The sequence below is a fragment of the Mchenga conophoros genome, linkage group LG12 (assembly GCF_057382185.1).
Source record: "Mchenga conophoros isolate Kocher_MC1m ecotype Shallow Benthic linkage group LG12, M_conophoros_male_GT1.1, whole genome shotgun sequence".
NCBI lineage: Eukaryota > Metazoa > Chordata > Actinopteri > Cichliformes > Cichlidae > Mchenga > Mchenga conophoros.
The window spans coordinates 36631440-36655442 of NC_140537.1; the positions used below are offsets into that span (position 1 = coordinate 36631440).

Genomic DNA, 24003 nt, shown 5'->3' on the forward strand with positions numbered 1-24003 from the left:
GCGAGACTATGAAAGCTGCAAGCACACAAACACGAGTTAAAGAGTGTTTCTTTCCACTCCGTTGACAGAATTTACATTAAAAAGTTGCAGCGTTTTCTCACCGTCTGATGTAAGAGACTAGAGAAAGTGGAAAGCAATGAATGTATGATTACATAGCAGCATAGCAAGAGAGAATGGGAATAGGCATATTGTATGAAATTGCCAATTTTCCCCACAGGGATAATTCAGGGTTATTATCCATAACATATTTTTGATATTCCTTTTGTTTTCACATGTTTTGGCATAATATTTAGAATAACTTTTTATTGCTCAAGTTTTCTGTTCAAATTGCTCAGTCACTGGGTTATAAAACAGATGGATCCAAACAATAGAGTTTTGTCCTCTGGCTCTATTTTATTAGTCCATAAAGGGCCTCTTATGGTGTTTTATGGGATCATTCTTTTGGGGGGTTTTAATCTATCGTGTTAAGCTTTTAACTGTGTTAACATATAATGCGCTTAGTTAAAATTTGAAGAAGCAGTCGTGAGTAGTCGTGCTGCAGCTGTGGTTTGATTTTTGATTTGGATCATAATGTGGCTGAATTTGTTTTGCTTTTTAACTTTGTTTCCACCAGCTGTTTTTGTTTGTTTGTTTGTTTGTTTGTTTTTTGATAGCAAAACGCAGGAGAGACAGGTAAAGGTTTAGGCTATTATATCGCTACCACAAGGTATCAGGATGCCGGTGGTCATCGGTGGTCCCACAGAAGCAGTGGGACGATCAGACTGCGGAGCAGATTCATGTCAGTGTGTGGGACTGTAGCCTGAGGTTTATGACATTAACTGTTATCGTGTCACAGTGGAAAAATAATCAAATGAGTAGTTGAATGAATATTTCTCTCCAGTGTGAATGTTGGATAGAAAGCACTTGTAGAAAAACGTGCTGGTGTGAATAAGTTATACAAAAGCAGTATATAAGAACCCGTCCATTTACCAGACAAAACGGGACATTTCCTCAGTCTCTAAGGAACCGTTAGAAGCATTAAAACATTTTTAAATGTATTTTCACAATGTACAGACCAATCTGTCAAAGACTGAAGGTACGCCCCACCGCCCCTTTTTTAGGCTGACTTTTACTTTCACTAAGAAGAAATGCCTGAAAATATGAGCCCAGCATGCAGACAAGGACATGCACAACAGAATTTACAAAGAACAGAGTTACAAGAAAGATCAAAGAATTATCTGCAAGAAGCAATATGTAAATGGATCTTCGTGTGTTCATATTCTGCTTCTTTTCTCTCAGAAAACGTTCAGTTGCTGAAGATGAAAGCGGTCCGTCCACCAGCGGCACGGCAGCCAAGAAGTCCAAAGGCAAAACCAGCTTCGGAGACTTCAGCTCCTGGTAGCACTGACACATTCTCAATTTACCAGATTGTATCTTTACTGGTCAGAATGGCAACCAGCAGAATTACTTTTATTCTTTTTTTTTGTGTAATGTTTTTCTTCTCTCAGTAGCATCGGCTTTTTGACAACTATCAATTAAAGCTCCTTTTCATAAAGACTGTTTTCTTCATTATTAAAGATAATCTTATCGGTATTTGGATTAAATATCTCACTGATGTTTCGTCCTGGATGGTTTAATAAGTGTTGCTATGCTACTACAGTTAGCTGCTTGCTAGCAACACTGGCATAATTAATTTACAGTGTCTCTAGTAAACAAAAGCTATATGTTTATGGGTTCAGCGGCTAGTTTCACATCTTTATAGAACATGCAAGGTCTCTTAAACAGATCCACCTCTCGTTTGAGTGATGCCTCATTAAACAAGGAGGACTTTACGGCGGCTACGTTCATCTTTTATGTACAGTCTATGCACACATCGTGCAGCACTGGGGTTAAAGGCTGTTTGAATCAGATACAAAATTCAGATATAAAACCCAAAATCGATGAGTCTGTGCAGACATCTCCGCTGAGGCTTCTGCATGGCACAGATGAAGTGTATTTAACACGTTTTCAAACCCGACAGTCAGATAGCCTCCTGTGAGCAGCACCCAGTGATAGTGGGGAGGAAGAAGTCACGTTTACCAGCCTACGAAATGTAACTAAAGCATGGTTCAGCTCAGGACTGATGGTGGATATGCAGGTGGCTCATAGAGCAGTGCTCGAGAAGCAGTGTGGAAAAGTCTTTGACCTAATCTTGCAGCATCTAGAGCAGGGGTGGGGGCGAGGGCCGGGCTCCTGCAGGTCTTAGATGTGTCCTTGATCCATCACAGCTGATTTAAATGGTTAAATTACCTCATCAACATGCCTTGAAGTTCTCCAGAGGCCTGGTAATGAACTCATCATTGGATTCAGGTGACCCAGGGTGGGATCTAAAACCTGCAGGACACCGGCCCCTGGGGCCTGGAGTTCCCCACCCTGATCTCGAGCGATGAGCCTCAAAGCTCACTGTACTCGAAAGAAAAAAGCTCTTGTGTGGTTTTTTTTTTTCATGTTTTCTGAATTTCATAGTTCATAAAGTTAATATTTTCTAACAAGAAAAAAGGATGGTCCGGTGATTTTCGAGCACTGGGAAGTGCTTCTCTTCACCTCACAAACTCAATAGTTTGATATTTTCTCATTCTGGTTGAAATCACCTCGAAATAATTTTTTCAACAGAGCTTCAGGGTTAGAATCTTTTATTTTTTTATTTTACTTTGACAAAAACCTTATTATTCACTGCTCTCATTCAACAGCACCAAGAAAATGTATGAAAAAATATGTGAAAATACTTTCAGTTCTTGAGTTTTCATTGAACAACACTGAAGGAAACCTCGTTTGTTCTCGTGTTTATAGTTTCGTCTGTATTGATTCATTGTTTTCATGCATTTGAAATAAATGTTCAGAGAGGGCTCCTGTCATCCCTTTTATGTGAGAGCATAATTTGAAAATTACATTTCATACATCCACACAAAGCTTCTATAGAAAACGATCAGATCAGACTAAACCAAAGAAAGATCTGAATTTACTGCCTACAAAGTGACGTTGGATGGATGTTTTCAACACATAACAAGACAACTTGTGACACTCTATCATTTATTGTTTTGTTTTTTTAGGTCATTTTAAGTTTTTTGGACAAAACCTGAAGAATTTTTTATTTATTTATGTGTTCTTGTTTTTTTCATGCTCTGGTGTTTCCTGACAAATACAGATTCTGCGTTTTTCTTCCATAAATCCGTCTTGTGTTTTAAAATGTTTTAATAGCAGCAAAATCAAAACTTGCAGTCTCGTGCAGATGTGGTAACATCCATGACAGATGTGCTTGAAACATCGCTCTGAGGCAATGAATAGAAAAACTGCGTTTCGGTCTCTGTAAATAAGCCTGACAGGTGGTTTTCTGCACATTTATACAAACACGCACCTTTTTACCTGCAGTTCATTTTATTCTTCTTCTTGATGCTCAACAGTGACTCCCACACCTTATTGGACTAATCTTTGCTTGTTTGCAATCATTTAAGAAACCTTTATGGGGCTTTTGAGGATTTTCCACTTGGTGATTGTGACTGCAGTGAAAGGTTTATATGCAGGAAGCTGACGTTTTTGGCTGATCACTCCTCCGGTCGTGTAATTCCTCCAACCTCAAAACAATGTGAAATGAGCACCGTGGGCATTGAGTAATTATTCCTATAACCCATTGGTCCTGGGAAACATCACTTCCTATACACTATAAATATTTCTGGGAATTACCAAAAGTATCAGGTGTTCTGGGCAGGAAGTGTGAAAGCTTTCACTGGATGAGTATTAAATCATTAGCTCTATATCTGAAGGCTGAAAAACAGGCGTGTAATTCCACGGAGCTGCGTGGGATCGGCCTTTTAAAGATCCTTGTTGTGCTGTTGCAGAAGACCTATTTGCAATGGCCCCCTTGTGTCACATAACACGTAATTTATTGGATGCTTGGTTATCGCCCTAATGCTGCTCCACTCAAGTCTCATCATTTAGCGTTGCTCTTGGCAGCAGTTGCTACGCTTTGGGCTTTTACCTGAATGAATACACCCTTGAGTGTCCTAAGTTTCTCCCTTGTCTGAGTGAGATTAAGCTTCGTAAACACGGGGAGGTGGAAAATGAAGCTGGTGCCCTCCAAAACTTGAACTTCTTGACCTACATGATTATCCTTTTCACACATGGAGCGCTAAAACGGCGCTGCAGCGTGACGGACACTCATTCGTTCTCACAACTGTCCCGTCAGCAGAGCAGCTGACATGAATTCCTGCAGGCTCTCAGATGCTGATGTCACTAACAGAATGAATAATTAAGGTCTGTGCTGCTTGAAAGCATTGGCTGGGAGACTGAGGAGTGACATGTAAACTGTGTGTTGTTTACATAATGAAGTCAAGTGGTAAAGCCAGGGGAAGGCTAAGCATGTACCGGGTTACAGTGTATATGAAACTTTTATACACAGTAGTTTTTCTTTATCCAAAAACATCTTTATAAAAGTTTAAAATAAACAAAATCTGATTTGAGTTTTAGAAAATAACAAATTATATTGGGAAAATTTAGAAGATGTTTAATTAAAAAATGTTGCTCGTGTTTTAATACCTGTTCTGAAGTTCAGGACAGTGCACGTTCATTTGTTAAAGCCACACAAGCAAATTGTAAAACTGATTTTTCTCTTCTTAATTTTTGAGCCTTGAAAGTAGCGATTGAGACCAAAAATTAATCGAGAGCGAGCTGAGCGCCACTTTCACGGACTTCTATACGGTTGTTTTAAGAAATCCGCAACTGCTTTACTTTTCAGACCCACAACTAACATAATTTATTACAGTTTGTACTGTTTGATTTACACATAATTTTAATGCTTTTTTATTAGTGCAGGTTTAATAACTGCTGTAAATCACTTTGGTTCTATTTTAGCACAAAAATGATGCAAAACTTTGAAATGCCAAAGTTTCTTCACTGAATGAACCATTAAAATATGTCCTTGAAATCACTCCCCTTTCAAACAGTTCCTCCTAACATGTCACATACTGTGGATTGGTCACAATAATTAGCTTTGGTTATCCATATTGTCAGGGTGAAGGTTTGTTCAGTGGAGTTCAGTAGGACTCCTTCAGCATCTGAAATGAGACCATGGAAATACCGTCTCTAACCACTGCGACCGAGGGACGGTCAGAAACTTTTGTTTGATGTGTTATACATCTTAAAAGGGTGTATTTTTTGTCTCGAACCAAGGTTATACCCCCAAAACCGAACACCGAGGTCTCAGAAGAAGACCGCATAGGAGTAGAGGCAAGAATAAAAGCAAACACTTCTGACTGGTGCAGCTCGAACTCTGACAAACCACCTGAAGGCTGCTTATAAGGCTGCTGTGGTGGAATCGTGAGCTGGGCCTGCTGTTTTCTTTTTTTCTCTGTTGGCGCTTGAAAAAAGAGCCTAATATGGTCATGGAAGCCCCACCCAACTTTGCTGTTTGAACTTTTTGTTTGCGAGGGACAGCCAATCAGAAGAAGTTTAGCTTAAAGGAGAGCTAAATTAGCTTGTGTCACACAGAGGATGATTGAGGGGTTGCACCAAGGCCCAGTATACATCGTGGACTGTAAATCATTGAAATTACGTTGATTTGAGGCTTTCAGATTTTGATACAGAAAAATTCCTGATTGAATTTTTCTCCAGTCAAAGTTGAAGTTTTGCTGTTTGACAAATCTGAGAAGCCAGACTTGCTCTTCCAGCTTTCAGGACGCAGGATTATTTTTATTTCTGTATTTCAGGCTACAAATATGTGATTGGGTGATGATGTGGAGCAAAGTTAAGATGTCGGAAAGTATTTGAATTGTTGTCAAATCTAATCTGGGCGCCCAAATTCGTTCCAGTTTTATATTTTAAGAGTATTTTTATTGAGCAAAACAGTTTCACAAAGTAATGACTAAAGTTGGCACTGGATGTCCTTTAAAACATTAACCACTGAAATATTCTTGGTAAATGCACAAAGAACGGGCTCCAACAGCATCTCATTTTCTGCATAATTAAACTGTCAGTTTTGTTCCCCCCTTTTGGAAAAACAAGCAAGAAAACTTTAAAGTTTAAAATGATTTAGATAAAAAGAACAAACCCAGTGAACATAACTGTACAAATCCTAAATAAAGAATTAAAATGTATAGTAATGACATTTATATTTACTCAGTTATTCCTTAATCATATAGTATCTATAGTTCAAAAAGCCTGTTTTTACACATCATTTGAACAGTATTTCTTTAAACCATAACTGTTAATTACAAAAATGCATTATAACACTCTATTATATTGTTTATGCAGTAATGCACAAACAATAGAAATGTTCAGATTTTTATTTGAAGCTTCTATAGATAACAATAAAATAATAAATGAATAAATTATAAAGAATTGCAGCCATTAAACTCAGAAACAGGACAATTATAAGAAAAGTGTGCTTAAAGTACAAAAGTCAGTATTTGTAAAGCTTTTTTTCTTGCAGGTTATTGCTTCAAAGATGCCTCACAATCCAAAAAGTCAATAAAAAATTCAATTTCAAACTTCATGTAATGCACAAAACACCATTAAAATACAATAATCGAATTAAGACTAAAGAAAAATAATATCTGCAAAGTATACTCAATCGAAAACCAAGCTGAGCAGGCGTGTGACATGAACAATGTTTAAGTATGTTTCACTGTTTGATCCCAGGTAGCAAATGTCAGGTGTGTCCACAGGAACATTTCAGAGCCGGGGTTGGAAGGTGATTAATGTGAGAGGAAATTTAAAAAAGAAACAAACTTAAGATTTATTGTTACTGTAACGTGTGTCGGTCCAAAGATAAATAGTTTGAGGTCAGAAACATGTGTTTCATATATGCTCTGTCACTGGTTAAACCTCCTGCAGACCCTGTCTCAGCACCCTGATTTCAAAGAGTAGAAATATTTTTAAATGTAGGTTTATATTGGTTTACTTAACTAAACGTAGGTGTGAACACATTTTTATGAATATTAATATAAAAATTCAAACAATATTGTGTAATTACAAAAAACTAAAAGCTGGATACTGTTGAGTCCAGCTCCTCCCGGGTTGAGTCTGACCTGCTGCTGACTGTGCAAACCAAGCTGTCACTACGATGGGTGATGAAGTATTTTGATGAAGACTCACTTCTCTGAATCCTCTGCTTTGAACATTCTGTTGCTCCTGATTGCAGTACCTGCTGGAACCACCCCAGTGTTTAACCTTTAGACCTCTGTTTTAGTTGTTTATGTCTTACTCTTTGATCTTGTCGCCACACTCTTGGCTTCAGACCTTTTGATGTCGTTTTTTCTGTGTTTAGTACCCTCCTGTTAATCATTCCCATCCTTTTGTGTACCAGCATTAATGCCATGCCTTTTCAGTGGCTCGGGGTCGGCTTACCTTCCCAGATCCCCTCTCTGGGGTGGTAAAAGCCCAACTGGAATACACAACAAACACACCACCACAGCAAACTCTGAGGAACAGGACTTGGAGACATTTCTTCACCAGTCTCTCCATACTCCCAAAGCACTGACCCCCGTAAGATGCAGTCAAATGCCTTCTCTTATGCTTGATTTCGACTTGAATCTGCAATGAAAATCAAGCAAGTATGCAAAAGACATGTAGACTGGTGGGGCAAACCCCTCCACATCTTCGCGTGCCCTCAAGAGGATACAGAGCTGGTCCAGTGTGGCACGACCGTGGTGAAAACTGCATCGCTGCTCCTGGAAGTTTGACTAACAGACTCCACATTGCTCATTAGTTCAACCAGAATAGTTTGTCACTGTCAGCCAAGTTGTGTCTCAGAATCACGTCTCTCCTCTATGCAGATGATGTGGTTGTTTTGGCGTCACTAGGTAGTGACCTCCAGCACGCTCTAGGGTGGTTTGCAGCTGAGTGTGAAGTGGCTGGATAGGTAGCGTCACTCACATGCATAAGTTTGGTGGAGAGGTACATCACCAGAGGTGGCTAGGATCCCACTAAGGTGGACCTCGACCTCACTTGAAAGGAAAACCTACAACTCCTAGTTTTACACAACCTAATCAAAATTTAGAGGTTTAAAAATGGGATACAGCGTTCTTAGAGGTAAACATGACCAGGGATTCAAGAAAAAAACCCCTCCTTTTACTACATACCTGTGATGGCTACTGCCATCTGCAACCAGAGTAACAGGTGGCCGAGAGAGTGAACATGGAGCTTTGTATTCATGCTCTCCTGAGGAGTTTGAGGAGGAGTCAGAGGCCGTGTTCATCAGCACCACTCACCAACGGCCCATCAGTCAGTTATCTGGCATTTCCTTATCCAGCTTTAATACTGATATCAAATTAAATAGGCAGTAACAGCTGTGTCAGGCAATTGCAGAAACTGGATGTCTCACATGCTGTTGTTATAGAGATCCAGTTTCAGTGCCTTTAAAAGGCCAAGCAGAGGACATAGTCTTTATAAAGTCATCACCCTACCGCCTCAGTGCTATAATAAAAACTGACCAGAAATCTCGTAGGGTACGTGAATAAATTTCTAATGTGTGTCTGCGCACATCACCATCATCACCATCATCATCCCTCTCCCTTCTCAGTCTCACTTTTCATTCCCAGGCCTCCTTTTTGAAGTAGACCGTTGAGAGCAGACATGAGCAGAGATACTGCAGGGGGAGAAAGTGGGTGAATGCTGAGCACAGTTATGCAGCAGTCAGATTCTCGTCTTGGTTTAGCATCCCCTTTCAGATTTTTAGATTTTCTAGGAATATCACTTGCTTTTTTAAAATCTTAGTAATGGTTATGTCCTCATTCCCTGTCTATTTTTTCTTATGTAACACTGGCTCTGATGCACCAGTGCGTTTTAGGGCTGTAGCTGTTGGTTGGTCCAGACCACAGACTGCATGTAAAGAAGTGTCAACACTTCCTCTCACCTTACAAAACTCAGGCCACACTAGTGAAAAAATGGGTGCTGTTATGTCATTTGCAGGACTTCACTGTGTCGACCAGGTCTGCACCTTTCCCTCCTCCTGCTCAGTTATTATGTTGTCTCTCAGTGTAACTGACTAAATTCACTCTTTTGATGATTGTGGTTCTAATGTCATCATTAAGTGGATATTATAGCTCAAATATAGGTTTGTGTTTCCTGTTTCTGCTGTTTACTTCTGGCTCTGCAGAGGGAGGAAGAAAGGACTTGAAGGCAAGTGTCAAAAGCTGCAGTTCCTCTGGTGGCCACATGAGGCTGACTTCAAAAGTAAGTGAGTCTTTAGACTCTCACATTGAAATTCCCAACTTAACAGTGTTAAAGCTTGTGTTTACACCCTGACAGTTTGGCCTCTATGAGTCGTTTTGACCTTCATCAAAAGTTTGATGAAGTGCTGGAAAGTTAGAGGTGGGTCCAGTTTGATTGACAGCTGTTCTGACAAACCATCCAAGAAGTTTGTGCTTCAGTGTTGGTAATTGAAATTCTAGCATTTTATCAGATTGTTTCTTAGCACTAATTTACAAGCATGTGTATCTGTGTGGTCCACCCATACAGCTTTTGGTAACCAAGTTTTCTCCTCAGTGATGGTCATCTGTCTGTTTGGGTTTTCAGTCATCCTGGTCATGGTAGTTTTAAACACTTGAGCTGAAGGCAACTGGATTTCGTTTTGGTTTCTTTCACCTCTTGCATGAAAATCTTCCTCTTCTAAGGGGTTAAGGTTGTCACTTAATGACAGCTAACCCTGCAGAGGGTTTAGTTTCGATGTATTTTCTCTCGTGATCTCTCCGCTTTTCACATCTGAAGTTCAAGAGAAACCAAAGAAGGCTTTCAGATGAGAAGTGAAATGGCTTCAAGAGCCTAAAAAAAGGAAGTCCAGTTGCCTTCAGCTTTCAAGTGCTCAAGACAAAAAGGCAATGTTGGGTGCTTTAAAGTAGGATCGGGGAGGTGGTCAGTAAACGACTGATGACATCCCACTATGCTGGAATTTATACATACAGGTGTGATCGGAGGGTTACTTCATCTAGCCCAGAGATCGAAGTTTCCATCAGTGACAACTTTAACCCCTGACCTCAGACATAACTCATCATGAGTGGCAACATTACCCACCACCCTAACTCTATATTTTAGAAAAAAGGAAATAATAGAAAAACATTTTGGGGGTAAACAAAAAATATCAAATAATATTTTTTCAGATATGATGTTTTCTATTTAATTTATGTCTCTCTCTTTTGTTCTGTTAATTAATCCATCAAATTTTGATCAGTTTAGATGGATTAAGATGAAAAGTATTATTTAATGTTGTTTTGCTCCCTGAGAAATGATGTCATTGTTTGTTATGTTGTAATAAGTTAGCTTAATAAAAGAAAACCCTAATGATCTAAAGAGTAATTCAGTGTTAACATTTATTATTTGGGTTATTCAGATGACAGTCCTCAACCATAGTTAAGGGCATTAAAACAGTGCATTAAATACAGCTCCAGACAGCCGTTGGATACACAGAGTGTAAATTGTTTGGCTTGTATTTCCAGCATTAAACAGTGGCTTTAACTGAAAATAGAATCATTTGAATCAGCTGTGTATTTGGATAAAAAGTCCTGGTTTGTGTAAAGATTCCAGAACCACGACAAACATCCAAACTTCAGCCTCTCCGACTCCCGAGGCTGTCAGCACCAAGTCTGGGTCTTTCTATATCTGCCTTTTTCTAAATTACAACCATCAGCTGTCTGTCTTTTTTCATTTCACAGGTCAGCCCTCCATTTTACATGCTGCATCCATTTCACTGAAACTGTGCCAGAGATCACTTGTTACTTTATAAGACGGGGAAATGATTCACCCATCCTGGAGCAGGGAGGTGATCTGTGACTCCCTTCCTCCCTGCACCGCAGCGAGGGAACGGGTTTGTCAGAGCTGCGTCTGAGCTGCAGCGTTTTATTCTGAAACATTTATGAGGTTACATAGTCCAGAGAGAGGAGGCACAAAAAACCCCACTACCAGGAAAGCTTCTACATATACACTGCTTTATATGAGCTAAAACATCAGTGTATGTGACCCATTTATTAAAGGTTTATACACTGCTAAGTAAACCAGGTGAAGTTAAAAAGGAAGACTCTAGATGAGCTGGTGGGGAGAGGGAGGTCGGGGCAAACCGATAAGTGATCGAAGATCGACGAACACAAGAAGTTGTCACTGCCTCGTCATAACAAGCTGTTGTTAACGTCTTAAAAAGTGCTCCTCATATCTGTCTCACTCCCAGGCAGCAGCTTTTCCATGATTTTTAAATGAGGTGAAAACAAAGAAATGATGGTGTTCAGTGCCCTAGACGTGGAACAGGACAAGAATTTATCCATCGTTTTCAGATCAATACCTGCAAGGCAGGTTTAAAAGATCTCAACCCTAATTAAGACAAATACTACAGAATCTAATTATAGTTATGTTTAAACTACAAGTATGAGTTTAGTTACTTTTAATGTGAAAGCACAGCTGACATTTACCAGCCTGATTATTGGCTTGGTTCGATGTTTGGGTTACTTCACTATTTAACCTGACTGTGTGCTCATGGTAGCATGAGAAACAGTTCCTGGGAGGCATTAACAGATATCACAGATGGAAGTGGACACCGTTAGGTTTAAATATAAGAGCTTCCTCTGTGTTTTTGGATGAAAACACCTTTTAAAGGTCCATTTTCTCTTCTTGTGAAGGTGCACGCTTCTCCTGCAATAATCACGATCATTTCGTTTGATCTTGTGTCTGATGTGTTGAGAGGTCTGTTCAATTATGTTAGAAGCTCTCAGAGGTAATTCTGATAATTCGCCCTTTCACAAAGAAAAGTAAAGTATAAAAAGTGTTGTGGAGACGCGGTGTTGTTTATTTCGAGTCCTTTCATGTTGTCCTTTGAAAGCCGTCAAATTTCCTGGATCGCTGTGTTCACACACTGAGCCGACAGCAGGCTTACAGCAAAACAGAAAGCGCCGAGCTTCTGTTCACCATTTTGTTTTTCTGGATAAAGAAACATTCCCTGAAACAAATGGCTCTACAGCTACAGAAAAACAACAAACAGAGCTTGTGTGTGAGCTTTCATTACAACCTGAAAGGTATAGAAGTGAAAAGTTATCCAGCCCCAGCTTACAGAGTTAACACAAAGCTCTTCAGGCAACACAAAGTAAGGAACTTGGGAAGGTGAACAGACAACAGAGAAAAAGCAAAGCACAGGTGAAAACAATCAGGTGAATAAGTGCCTGTAAAATGTGAGCTGGTGTCATCGTTAGGTTGAACTACACAATTTAATTTTTTAGCAGTGGAAAGAGGTGCAAGGTCCCCAAAACGATGAATTCTGCTGTTCTTTCAGATAATGCTGCGGATGATGGACACGACAAAGGGAGGTGACATGTTGTATTTATAAAGTACCAAATTTCAACAACAGCAGCCTCAAGGTGCTTTTATTGTAAGTAATAATACAGAGAAAACACTTGGTGACAGTGGGAAGGAAAAACTGCCTTCTAACAGGAAGAAGCCTCAGACAGAACCAGGCTCAGGGAGGGGCGGGGCCATCTGCTGCGACTGCTTAGGTGGGGGTGAGGAAGACGGGACAAAGACATGCTGTGAAAGAGAGCCAGAGCTCTAGTGGCAGAGAGTCATGTTGGGTTGCAGCGTGTGAGCTGTGTGTGTTTGGTGACTGATCCTCTTTTACATACTTTTCAGTTTACTGACCAACACCTGAGTTTTGTTGTTTTCTTTCTTTGAATGGTGATGGCAGCTCATCCGTCTCTTTTAGTTTAGTTATCAGTAGAAACGTTAATAAAACCTGTTAATTTAACCAGTCTCCTTTTTTCAACCTGGACACTTTTTGTTACTTTCCCTCATCCCCTGGACCTTTTTAGGGGAATGTAACAGGTGTACAAACACATAGTGAGTGAAGCCTATTAAGCCTATTGCAGCATAACAAAGGGGGGATTCAAGGTCACCTGGTCCAGCCCTAACTGTATGCTTTAGCAAAAAGGAAAGTTTGAAGCCTAATCTTTTTTTTTCCCTCTTTATATATAAAGTTTTGCACATGTAATTTGACATATCAGGCCCAATACAGAAAGTACCAACCGATATAAAGACATATATCAAAACAAATTAGGCCATTAAAATTCAGATGATAACAATAAAACAGAAAAAAGAAAGAAAGCAGTGAAGTGAAAGCAATAATATCCAGTTGCTTACGACTAAGGTTCAGGGTGGCGTCCTCAGAAACACCAAAAATGGCAACTAGTGGACATGGTTTGAGAGTAACGCTCAAAACACGAGAGAGCACTTCAGAGTAAAAAGTCCAGTATAATTGAAGTGACGGGCAGGCAAAAAACATATGAGTTAAATCACAGGGGGAGGTGTTGCATCTGTTGCACAGGTCAGGTATGCTGGGGTATATTTTAGATAGTCTTGAAGCCTAATCTTGAAAGTAGAGATAGTGTCTGTCTCCTGAATCCAAACTGGAAGCTGGTTCCACAGAAGAGGGGCCTGAAAACTGAAGGCTCTGCCTCCCATTCTACTTTTAAATACTCTAGGAACAACAAGTAGGCCTGCAGAGCGAGAGCCAAGTGCTCTAATAGGGTGATATGGTACTACAAGGTCATTAAGATAAGATGGGGCCTGATTATTTAAGACCTTGTATGTGAGGAGTTTGAACTCAATTCTGGATTAAACAGGGAGACAATGAAGGGAAGCCAATATAAGAGAAATCTGCTCTCTAGTCACCTTCAGGACTCCTGCTGCACCATTTTGGATCAACTGAAGGCTTTTCTCATCTCTGGTCATAAATTGGTGGCGTTTCTCAAGTCAGCTGCTGCGACTCATTTATGCATAGGTGTCTGAAGGAGCCTGTACCATGAAGCACTGGTTGATCTCATTAGTGTGATGGGTACGTCACTCTAAACTTCCTATTTGTCAGTGAATGGGTTATTGAGGTAAAGATTCCTGCTTTAAACCAGCTCATTAACTTTCCCCAAAGCTAGCCTTAGTCTAACCAATGAGAGAAAAGAAATAAAGTGCAAAGCAGAAAGCTTCCCACAGTGTCCCGGCAGGCAAACGTTCAACTTGTTTATGTTTTTGGTTTAAAAAGTGGAACCATTATGTGTTAAAGGCCACGGCATGAGGGAGGGGACATCAAAGGACACCTCAGTGTGATGGGGAGTCACAGAAGGAGACTGCAATCACATATTATGCTTTGAAAGTTCACACTTCATGTCTGATTTGGGGCTTTTACACTTTATTTGGCTTTGTTTTCACTTACTTTTCCTTTTGCTTCCTTAAAAACAACGTTAAGTTTAAGAAAGGCTCCAGATTTAGAAAATTTACCTCCTCAGAAACAAGGACACAGGAAGATGCAGAGGTCAGAAAGATGATCTTTAATGGGAGGAGTGGAAATAAGAAGAAAATGTTCGTGCTGTTTATGTTTATGAGAAATGTTATAGATTACTCTAATGACACTAAACAGTCCATACACAGATTTATGCTTCACATCAAAGTGACCCTAAAATCAATTCAAAATACAGCTTATCATGTATTTCGATATTGTTCTTTAGTTCCCACAATATTTCTTTAAAGTATTTCCCCCACTTGTGTTTATACTTCTGCCAGCATCTTTACTGTTACTCTTCAGGATCCTCTGAGTGCTCTGTCTCCTGTTTATATCTCTCTGGTATAGTGTAGAGTTTGTTTCTGGGTGTAATAGATCTTTAGGTCCGTGGAAAAGCTTTGATATTTTGAACCACTTACCCGCAGTATGCCAAACCCCACCCAGAAATACCCGACATCGTGAACAGCGCAGGTTTAATTGGCTATATGAGTGCTAAAGAGCGGCTGGACTGAGCTGTAAATGATCTCAGACCCTGGCATCCACCCTCACCTGTTTCCTTCAAAGAGATAATGTGATGGCCTGTCGTGTTAAGTTGGTGCGTCAGCAGAAGATCTGACAATCTGTGTTTGGATATGCATCTCTGCCTCAAATCCATCCTTTCAATGACATCACTCACCACCCCTCCCATTGGACAAAGTGACCGTCAGTCCGAGGCACTGACCAATGACTGCCCGGCAGTGCATCTGAGGGAGGTGTGGCAGGTGCAGTGCTGTAGCCATGGCGACAGTGGATGCTGAGCACTGCCACGACTTTGTGTAGGCAGAGTCTGAATGGGGATGACATCACTCAGGGAGACGGGAGAAAAACAACATCGCCTTCAGTTCCTGTGTCTGTTTTTCTGCCCGTGACGATAACACCAAATGTTATTTGGAGGAAGATGCAAAACTAAAGACGGTCGTTTTGTTAGAAATCAACTTTGAATCCCAAAGCAAAGCCAGAAACTGGCCTCTCTCTTTTGCTGTACGCAAAAAGATGACTGCAGAAGAAAACCAGTACTGATACAATCTTCTCCATTACAGGACAAATGTTTTGGAAACTGTTTGAAAAATGAGTTTTGGCTGAATTTTATATTTAGGAAACCTTTGTACATATGTGTGATTAAAGAAATATGACACTTTATTAAAAGCTGAGGGGAAAAAACAAAATAGAAATCATTAAAAGTTATAAAAATATATTTTTTAACTGCAAAAATAAAAGATCAAATTCATTAATGCTGATTAAATCACCATGAAGTACAGAATCTCTAGAAATAAAATTCAACAGAAAAATATTCTTAAAATACTTAAAATTCAAAAAATTTGTTCATTTTAAAATACAACAGTCACAATAAACAGAAGAACGTGACAACGCTGTGTTTACTGACTGTTTTATTTAGCTGCATCAGCCCAGTTACACCAGTTTGTGCGCTGGTTTTTCCACCATGAAGGTTTTAATGTCTCATGTGACAAGATGGGAACAAACAGCATACCCCTGATGTTAAGATGCTCCTCCTCACTGAATCTCTCTCTCTCTCTTTCTCCTTCTCTGGTTGTGACTCACGCTCTGGGCATGAGGGCCGGCCCCTCCTTCAGATGACATCAGAGGGCTTGAAATAGCTGCTGCAGCAGCAGCAGCAGCAGCATTAGAGCTTCCAGTCATGGGATCCTGCTGTGAGGCCTGCAACCCAGGCAGCTACTTCCAGCTGAGGAGGGGAGTGAGACTGGGAGGGGTGGGCCATAAAAACAAAGAGACGGGGGAGATAATGAAGTGACAGGAGCAACAAATCAGAGGGGTGATCGGCTCAACATCCTTTCAGAGCTACTCTCACTCAGAAGGGGTCCAAAATATGAGAGCGGCAATTGTGTTTGGTCAAACTGAACACGTGTACCTGGATATTTTTCATTTTCACTGGTTTAATCTGTCGTCTTTGTTTCTTACTTTGCAATAAACCAGTAACATGAACTAATTCATGGTACATAATATAGCTGCAAATATGTCAACCATATATGTGGTTATAACAGTAGTTGCCCATAATAAACATGGCAACGTTTCAAAGAATGGATGCCAACGTATGTAGAAATAAGCTTACACAGACTGATCTCCACACTCAGAATCCGACTGTTTTTTCCAATCCTGGCTCTGTATGATGTCACTGAGAGCTAATGCCTCATAACAAAATATGAATAGCTCAGGTTTATGTACTCGAATTGTGACATTTGATCAGGACAGTAAAAATGTGTATGTAATGTATTTCTCTGCAACACCTACTTTTTACAGATAAAAACTGGGGATGTGTCACCGTGGCAACCAAGAAAACAGCTTTAAAGGAAGTGCCAACGATTGTGTCTTAACCCAGACTGTGTCCTGTTTCATTCCTAACTCTAACCAATGGTTTTTAATACTAAATTTAATCAAAGCACACATTTAAACGTTAAAAAAATTAATAATACTTGTGAAGTGATTTACTCGAGCTCCACCATCAGCTCCTCCTGTGCCCGCAGCCTTCTCCAGCCTCCAACCATGAACTGTTTCACCGTTTGAAAGTGGAAAATCCTGATTTCATGAACATGGATTGTACATATGAGACCGGACGGATTTAAAGTCAGGGTCAGACTGTCTTCCCGTCTCGGGCACACAGCTCTGGTTGCGAGCAGTGGCATCCACCCACCTGCTGCTTGGGCCTCCTGTTTGAGAGGGGCGGCCTATCAGAAGAACGTTGGTTTAAACTGTGAGGACATAAACAGCTCACATGAGAAAGAAGATGAACTGAGATTCCACGTCAAGTATTTCTGTTTATGCATGAACGGCATGCATATTTGCATTAAATCCTCTAGCAGAAAGCAGAGAAATAGTATGGAAAGATTTCATTACCCTCATGTTCTCAGTTTACCTCTCACTCCTCATGCTTCCCTCACACCCAAACACTTCTCTTTATCCCTCCCTCCGCTCTCACATCACAACCTGTCTGTGGATGAAGTGACAGAGTGTGAACAAAAGAAAACAGCCTTCCACCGAGACCGAGAGAGAGTCCCTCCTGTGCAAGAGAAGTAGGACAGGAAATGTGAGGACAGTGAACATGTGAGTAACACGCGCAGACATAAACAGTCAGGGTGTGCTGCTGTTAGCTATCTGCAGCCATCACAACACCAACAGCACACCCATCCATATTCCCCCTGCCTGCCGCTCTATCTGCACACAGGAAATGGACCTTACAAAGTAAAGGCTAGATTCTCACTCTGGGCTGCCTGGTCTGTGTCTCATAACTGCACTCAGTCATCAGTAAACAAAAAGAATGATTTAAAAAAACCCAAAACATCTTTTTTTTCTCTAAAGTTCGTCTAAACGTTTGAAAAAATTCATAAATTACAGTACAACCTCAATTACTAGTGAGATGCTGTGTGAAGTGTAAATGAAAACAGAATGCAATGATCCGGAAATCAAATAAAACCATATTTTATTTACCATAGAACAAAACAAAAGGTTAGCTCTTTTGGAGTTTTAAGGCAGCAACACATCCTAAAAAAAGTTGAGTGCTGTGTGGATCCCCTCTTCTCTGAACAGCAGTCTGTAAACATCTGGGCACTGAGGACACTCAGCTGGACTCTCAGGAGATGATAGATGATTCTAGCTGGTCTGCTTTCTTGCAACTGTATATATAACTTTGGATTATACAGATTATACAGTATGAGTATGTCAAAAATGTAGACTCTCAGGAAAAAGTAACATTTTTACACTTAACATCACATAATCTCTATTTATTACACGTGCAGTGAAATATTTCAAGCAGTTTTTATTTCGATCTGGATGGTTTTCATACAAATCTAGAATCCAGTGTCTTATTTGAATAGTTTGTTTTGAGTTTTAGTATATTGTGTATCTCTTGGACTGTTTCAATAAACACCACCAGAGTAATGGGTGCGGTTGATGATCATGAACTTTGTTTGTTTTAGCTGCTTTCCACCCGATGGAAAAGGACCTCCCTCTTCCTTCTCCTTTCCCCTTATTACACATTATCAAACGAAAGATAAGAAACACCCAAAAATACAGGTGAGTTATCAAAGCAACCTGGGCTGTGAGTAACACCCCAGCAGCTACAAGCTGAGCACCTCTGTGCCAAACCACACTGATGCAGTAATTCATGATAAAGGAGCCACAAATAAGTATTGAGTGTGTAAATGAAAATACTTTTTAGAAGTTATAGATATATTTATATCGAATAAAAACATGTCAAAAGTATGGCCTGGGGACAAAAGTGATCTGCCAAGAGTTCCACAACCCGACCTGCTGGGGGCTTTGCTAAAGGGCAGTAAATCAGCTTAGATGACAGTTTAGTTTTCTGTGAATTTTACAGGAAATCATGGAGCAGACTGCCAGTACTTTTTCTATCATTTTACAGATCTGTTTCGTAGACTATAAACTCGTGGAGACATGCTGATGTGTCTCTATTATGGTCATTTGTGCAGATAAGTGCTTGACAATAGGCAATCTCGTACACACGCACACCTTCATACACCACGTTACTTTTTGCATAATGCTCAGTATTTTGCACCTTTCTATTGTCTCGTGTCTGTGTCGTTCTGTTCTGTCTGCTGTTGCACAGTGTTTGTTTTGGGGGTTTTGCAATTTTTGCACTTTGCACTTTATGTAGTCCTGTGTAGATTGTCTGTTATATGTCACATGTAGCACCGCGGTCTTGGAGGAGCGTTGTCTCGTTTCACTGTGCACTGCATCATTACACATGGTTAAAATGACAATAAAGCCACTTGACTTGAGTTGTATTTATTATCAGGTGTTTCTCTGCTTGGTGTGGATCAAGTTTTTATTTTTTGCTTTGACTCTACCATCTTGAGTCTTGTTGCGTTTAAGATTCCTTTATGTGTAATTTGGTTTGTCCCCTTTGTCACAGTACTGGGTCTTGTCCAGCTGCCACAAGGCAAAAGACAGGGTACACATCTTTAATTGATGTGAATGTTCTCAGAATGTATTTCTTTATACTAACAGAGGATTCATTCTGAGGTATTTGTTTTTACAGGTTATTGGTAATATTAGTTCTCTGGCCCCTCTAAATTGGGCTGTTTGCGCCCCACAAACTACAATAAGTTTACCAGCCTCTGATATAAAAAGTCTAAAACAGTTTCAAATCAATATTGAAAACTATAACTTGGAAATCTATATTAATATTATGCATTTATAGTCCTGCAGCTTAAGAGAAAAGCAGAATGTGGGATAAATTAGAGGCTGACAGGCTGCTTTGTGCTTGAAAACAAGCCAGCCACCTCAAGGACATGAAAATACGAGGCTGTGTGGGCATCAGCATCACAAGCTAGACAGATAGAAAGCACCGTGGAGAGAATATTTATCTAAGTATGTACTGTCACAGGAGCTCCCGTCATTACAACAAATGAACTGTCTGTACTTTACCAAATGATTCATGCTTAATAAGCTGTGCAGCTGCAGGTCAGATAATCTTTCTGCAAAATAAAAGCTCCAGAGCTCAGTGACACCTTTTAAATGGTCAGTACACTCAAATCAGCATAAATACACACGGTGTGACTCACCCATAGTGGGTTTGAAGCATCGCACAAAGTTCTCCCAGGTTTTGGGGATATTTTCTGCCACAGCCTCATTTGTGCTGCTCACTGCAGAGCAGACTCAACACTTCACAGAGCCCGACAGACGCTTCTTCTGGACTGAAACGCACAGCTTTGTTAAATAAGATTTTGTGGCATTATGCGGCACGCCGAAGTTTTATCTGGCTTCTGCTTTCAGTTTACTTTGATACACGATACACACTTGACAAAGTTTTCAGCCAGTAAACATTTGTGAGTGTTTGGGCAATTTACAGGATCTGATTAAACAATAAATAAATGTATTAGTTGATTAATGATTAAATTATATAAGGTGATTGTCTGATTGTTGGGATTTTCACTAATATTACGACGTCTGTAGCTTACAAGATAAAGTGCTTTGATGCAGCTACAGTTATAAATTGATTAAAACTGAGCCTTTAAAACCTGAACCATGAAATAACTGCCAGAAATCTTTCATTTTTTGATGATGGAGTGTTTGTTGAACCTTTAGACAAACTATATAAAAATATATATCAAATTTAAATCTGCATATATGAGTTTTAATTTGAATCACATTTGCTACATAAGCAATATTTTTGCAATGTAGTTATTAAAAATGTGTCATGCAATTCATATCATTTTGGGGGGGGGGGGGGGGGGGTAAAAAAAGTCATGCTGATCATGTAGAAGTCTCAGAAACTCACAAAACACATGGATCAAATATGATATACCTGGATTTGAAGGGTTAAACTGTTTACCAGTGAGTAGCACAGAGACCTCCAGCTAAAGCAGGTTTGGGTGACCTGTACTGCAACTGGCTGAAGGCAAAGAGAAGAAAGAAAAGGACAAAACAGAAATTAGAGGAGAGAGAAGACATGGGATCCAACATTGTATTTAAGTAATGAAATATTATTGTCACATAATTGCTGCAATGTCTGTCTATGAAATTATCTTACTAAAATCCCGATTAAATTATTTTAGCTCCATTTTTGGTCTCCACCAGCTAAAAAGAACTATCAGGCTTCTCATTTATTACTTCTGCAGTTTCCTCTTTGCTGGTTGGTCTGTCTGCCACACGCTAAAGTTCTTATTTATCTATTAATTAATGCTTCCAAAAACCATTATAAGAAAGTGTCTTTTGGTGGAAAAGACAGCCAGTCTTTCTCTTGTTTCACTGACATGCCAAAAACTGAAAAAAAGTGTATTTTTTAAAGAAATTACAGCTTCCTGAGATCAAAACATTGATATTTCACTGTGTGGCAGCCTTTTTTGTGGAATAAGTTTACATTTCTGTGTCTTCTGATGACTTTAGGCTGGAGTAGTGGGTGTAACTGTAAATAAATAAAGAGACCAAGGATGGAATAATACAGAAGCTTGAAGAAATGAAGGTAAACAAGAAGGTTTTTGAACTCATCTGAAAACATAACAGAATGACTTTATGGTTAAATGTATGTCTTCTGTTTGGAAAGTTATGTGATGAATATGGGCTTAAACTGCAGAGTCTTAGCTTTCATTTGAAATTATGACATTTTTAAAGATGCACTGTTATTTTAAGCAGGTGGGCAGTCTAGAGATGATTCTGTATGTGGCATTTTGTTTACTGTGAACCTACAACATGTGAGCTTACGATGCAAATTAAATTGTTCATCCTTACTGGGTCTGAGCAGAGACATGGCAATTAGAGACCAGAGAATCAGAGACATTTGGCGACTTGGAAACAAGAGCTGGTGATGTGAAGTGGGTGGGTGGGTTCATTTCAACAGCTATCACTTCAAGTCCTTGAATTTCATCAGCTTTCTGTGATCTGGTTGCCATGTCGCTGCTTGTTATTTACTGTGTGGAAGCCCCGAGACAAAATCAACAGTTTAGTATATTCTGGGGAAAAAAGAAAGAACAACAACACACTTCTTATAATACTTTTCTTAAAATAAAAGGCCTGGATAATAGAAAACAACAGCGGTGGATGATCGCAGGAAAAGCAAGTCTCACTAAAGACAGCTACAGGCCTGGGAAAGCATCTAAAAGAAGCAGACGGACTATTTTGCGGTTTTCTTGTTTTTAGACGGCTGTCATTGTTTCTTTCATTGTTAAAAACATTTAACAGTATATTAAAATTATTGTACTTCCTTAACTGTTTATGCAATATCTTTGTTTTTTGCACTTTAATATCAAATAAGTGATATGTATATTATTATACGTAATATATTTTGATATTTAAAATATGACATTGACACAACATGTTTGTTATTTGTACTACTGTTTCTGTTGAGTCATTCTGAGTCATTGTGTGTGCGTGATGCATGTAAACTCCTGAGGTTTATTCCACAGACCTTACATATATAATGCACAGTTATTCTCATAATACAGACATTCAAATTCAAATAACTCCTTTACTTTGAGCTATTGCAGGTTAAACAATTGTGAGTGAGAACAGACTGAGCGGCTGCTGGGAGAGCGGTAGTGAGATTCATTCGTCACCTCGGGCCTTCACACTCATCAAATATGATTTAAAAAAATACTTTTATGAGAGAGGAGGAAAGTGTTCCAGTCTTCTTTTATCCATCATATTAAATTTAAATACCAATCCCCCCACTGCACTGTCTTTATCTTCATACCATTGCAGGCTATAGTCATTTTAAATAAGTTGTTTGCAAGGAATTCACATTTTTTATACTTTAGCAGAATTCTTGCCTTTGTTGTTGAGATACCGTCACATGTATGACCATGATATGGATATGATGATACTGAGGGAAGTAAAGATCAGTTATAAAACAGCAACCTTTCTGTTTGAAGTACTCACTGTGTGTCAGTCTAACTCACCCAAACAGAGAATGATTAACCTGTGAGATAAAAGCAAAACTGTTGTGAGAACAGAAGAACCAATATAAATCTCAGCTGAAACTGAAACTCTTGGGACTGCATTCAAAAGTGAACATTGTAACATTGTACTTCACTCGAGTAAACCAGAAAACAGGAGGAAAAAACTTAACAAAATATTGTAAAAGAAAATTTATAGGGCAGAACTTTTATTTTTCCTTCTTTGTGACCCCCATTAAACATCTTAAGACCCCTCATATTTTAGGGTATCTGTACACAGTGACATCGGCTTCTAAATCAAACAATCAATTTGAAGTGCAGAATTTTGGGTTTATTTCAAGGGGTTTAAAAACAATTTTGCATTAACTGTTTAGGAATTGCCATCATTTTTATTCATATTTGAAATACTTTGCAATTAAAGACCACCTGCTTTATTTGAGGGTCTTTCTGCCTTCAGTTTTGTCTTCAGTCTCTCATATATATATATCTCATAATATCTCATTTCTTTGCTCTGAGAAACTCTTGGACTGCTTTTGCATTTTGCTTTGGTTTATTTATCCATGTCCTCTCTGAAGCACAGTCCAGTCAGTTTTGTCTGACTCTGAGCAGAGCGTACAGCCCTGTACACGTCACAATTCATCCTACGACTATCTGCCGTCACATTAATAAACACTAGTGAGCTGTTTCTACATGCACGCTCATACATAACAATCCCCCACCATGTTTGCCAGATGATGTGGTGGTATGATCTCTCTGTTAGGTTTCATTTGGTTTGAACTGTTGAAGTCCTCCTTCATTTCCATTATTGGACATCACGTTCTAACTTCCTGTGAACAGCTCCCAAAATCCAAGTTCAAGTCTTGGAATCTTTTCTCTGCTAAATGTTTCATGGAATAATGAGGGGAAAGGCCTCACTTGACCATGAAACTGAGAACAGTTGAGTGTCATAGAAGTGAAGATAGTCACAGTGTAACTGCAAAACAAAACAAAACAGCCCCGAAGCTCAGAAAATATAGTCAAGAAATCTGAGGAACCTGTGCAGACTAAATTTATTCATCAATAAACTGTCAATTCCCAATCCCACAGTATAGTCTTGTTTAATTTATATAAAGCTTCCCCGCCTTAAAGAATTCACTGTTTGTCACTTGGAGACCTGCTAAAAATAATTAGAATTATTTATATATATATTTATGACCCTATGCCCTTTGGCACTGAGCCAACAGTCAAACCGGGTAAAAGGAAGTGCGGCTGCAGTCGATGAAACACACAACTGCTGACGTCCGACTCTTCAGCTGCACAAACCGAAAACAAAAAGCACTGTCA

The 24003-nt window shown here is 39.4% G+C and overlaps 1 protein-coding gene across 1 annotated transcript in view; it reads left to right on the plus strand.

The window, feature by feature from the left end:
* The window catches only part of ppil2 (peptidylprolyl isomerase (cyclophilin)-like 2), a 28569-nt gene extending 27035 nt beyond the window's left edge, over positions 1-1534 (plus strand). Inside the window, exon 20 of the mRNA XM_085295569.1 lies at positions 1279-1534. Coding sequence (XP_085151695.1) covers positions 1279-1381 — 103 coding nt within the window. The 3' untranslated portion in view covers positions 1382-1534. The remainder of the gene's footprint in view (positions 1-1278) is intronic.
* The last annotated feature ends 22469 nt before the right edge of the window (positions 1535-24003 follow it).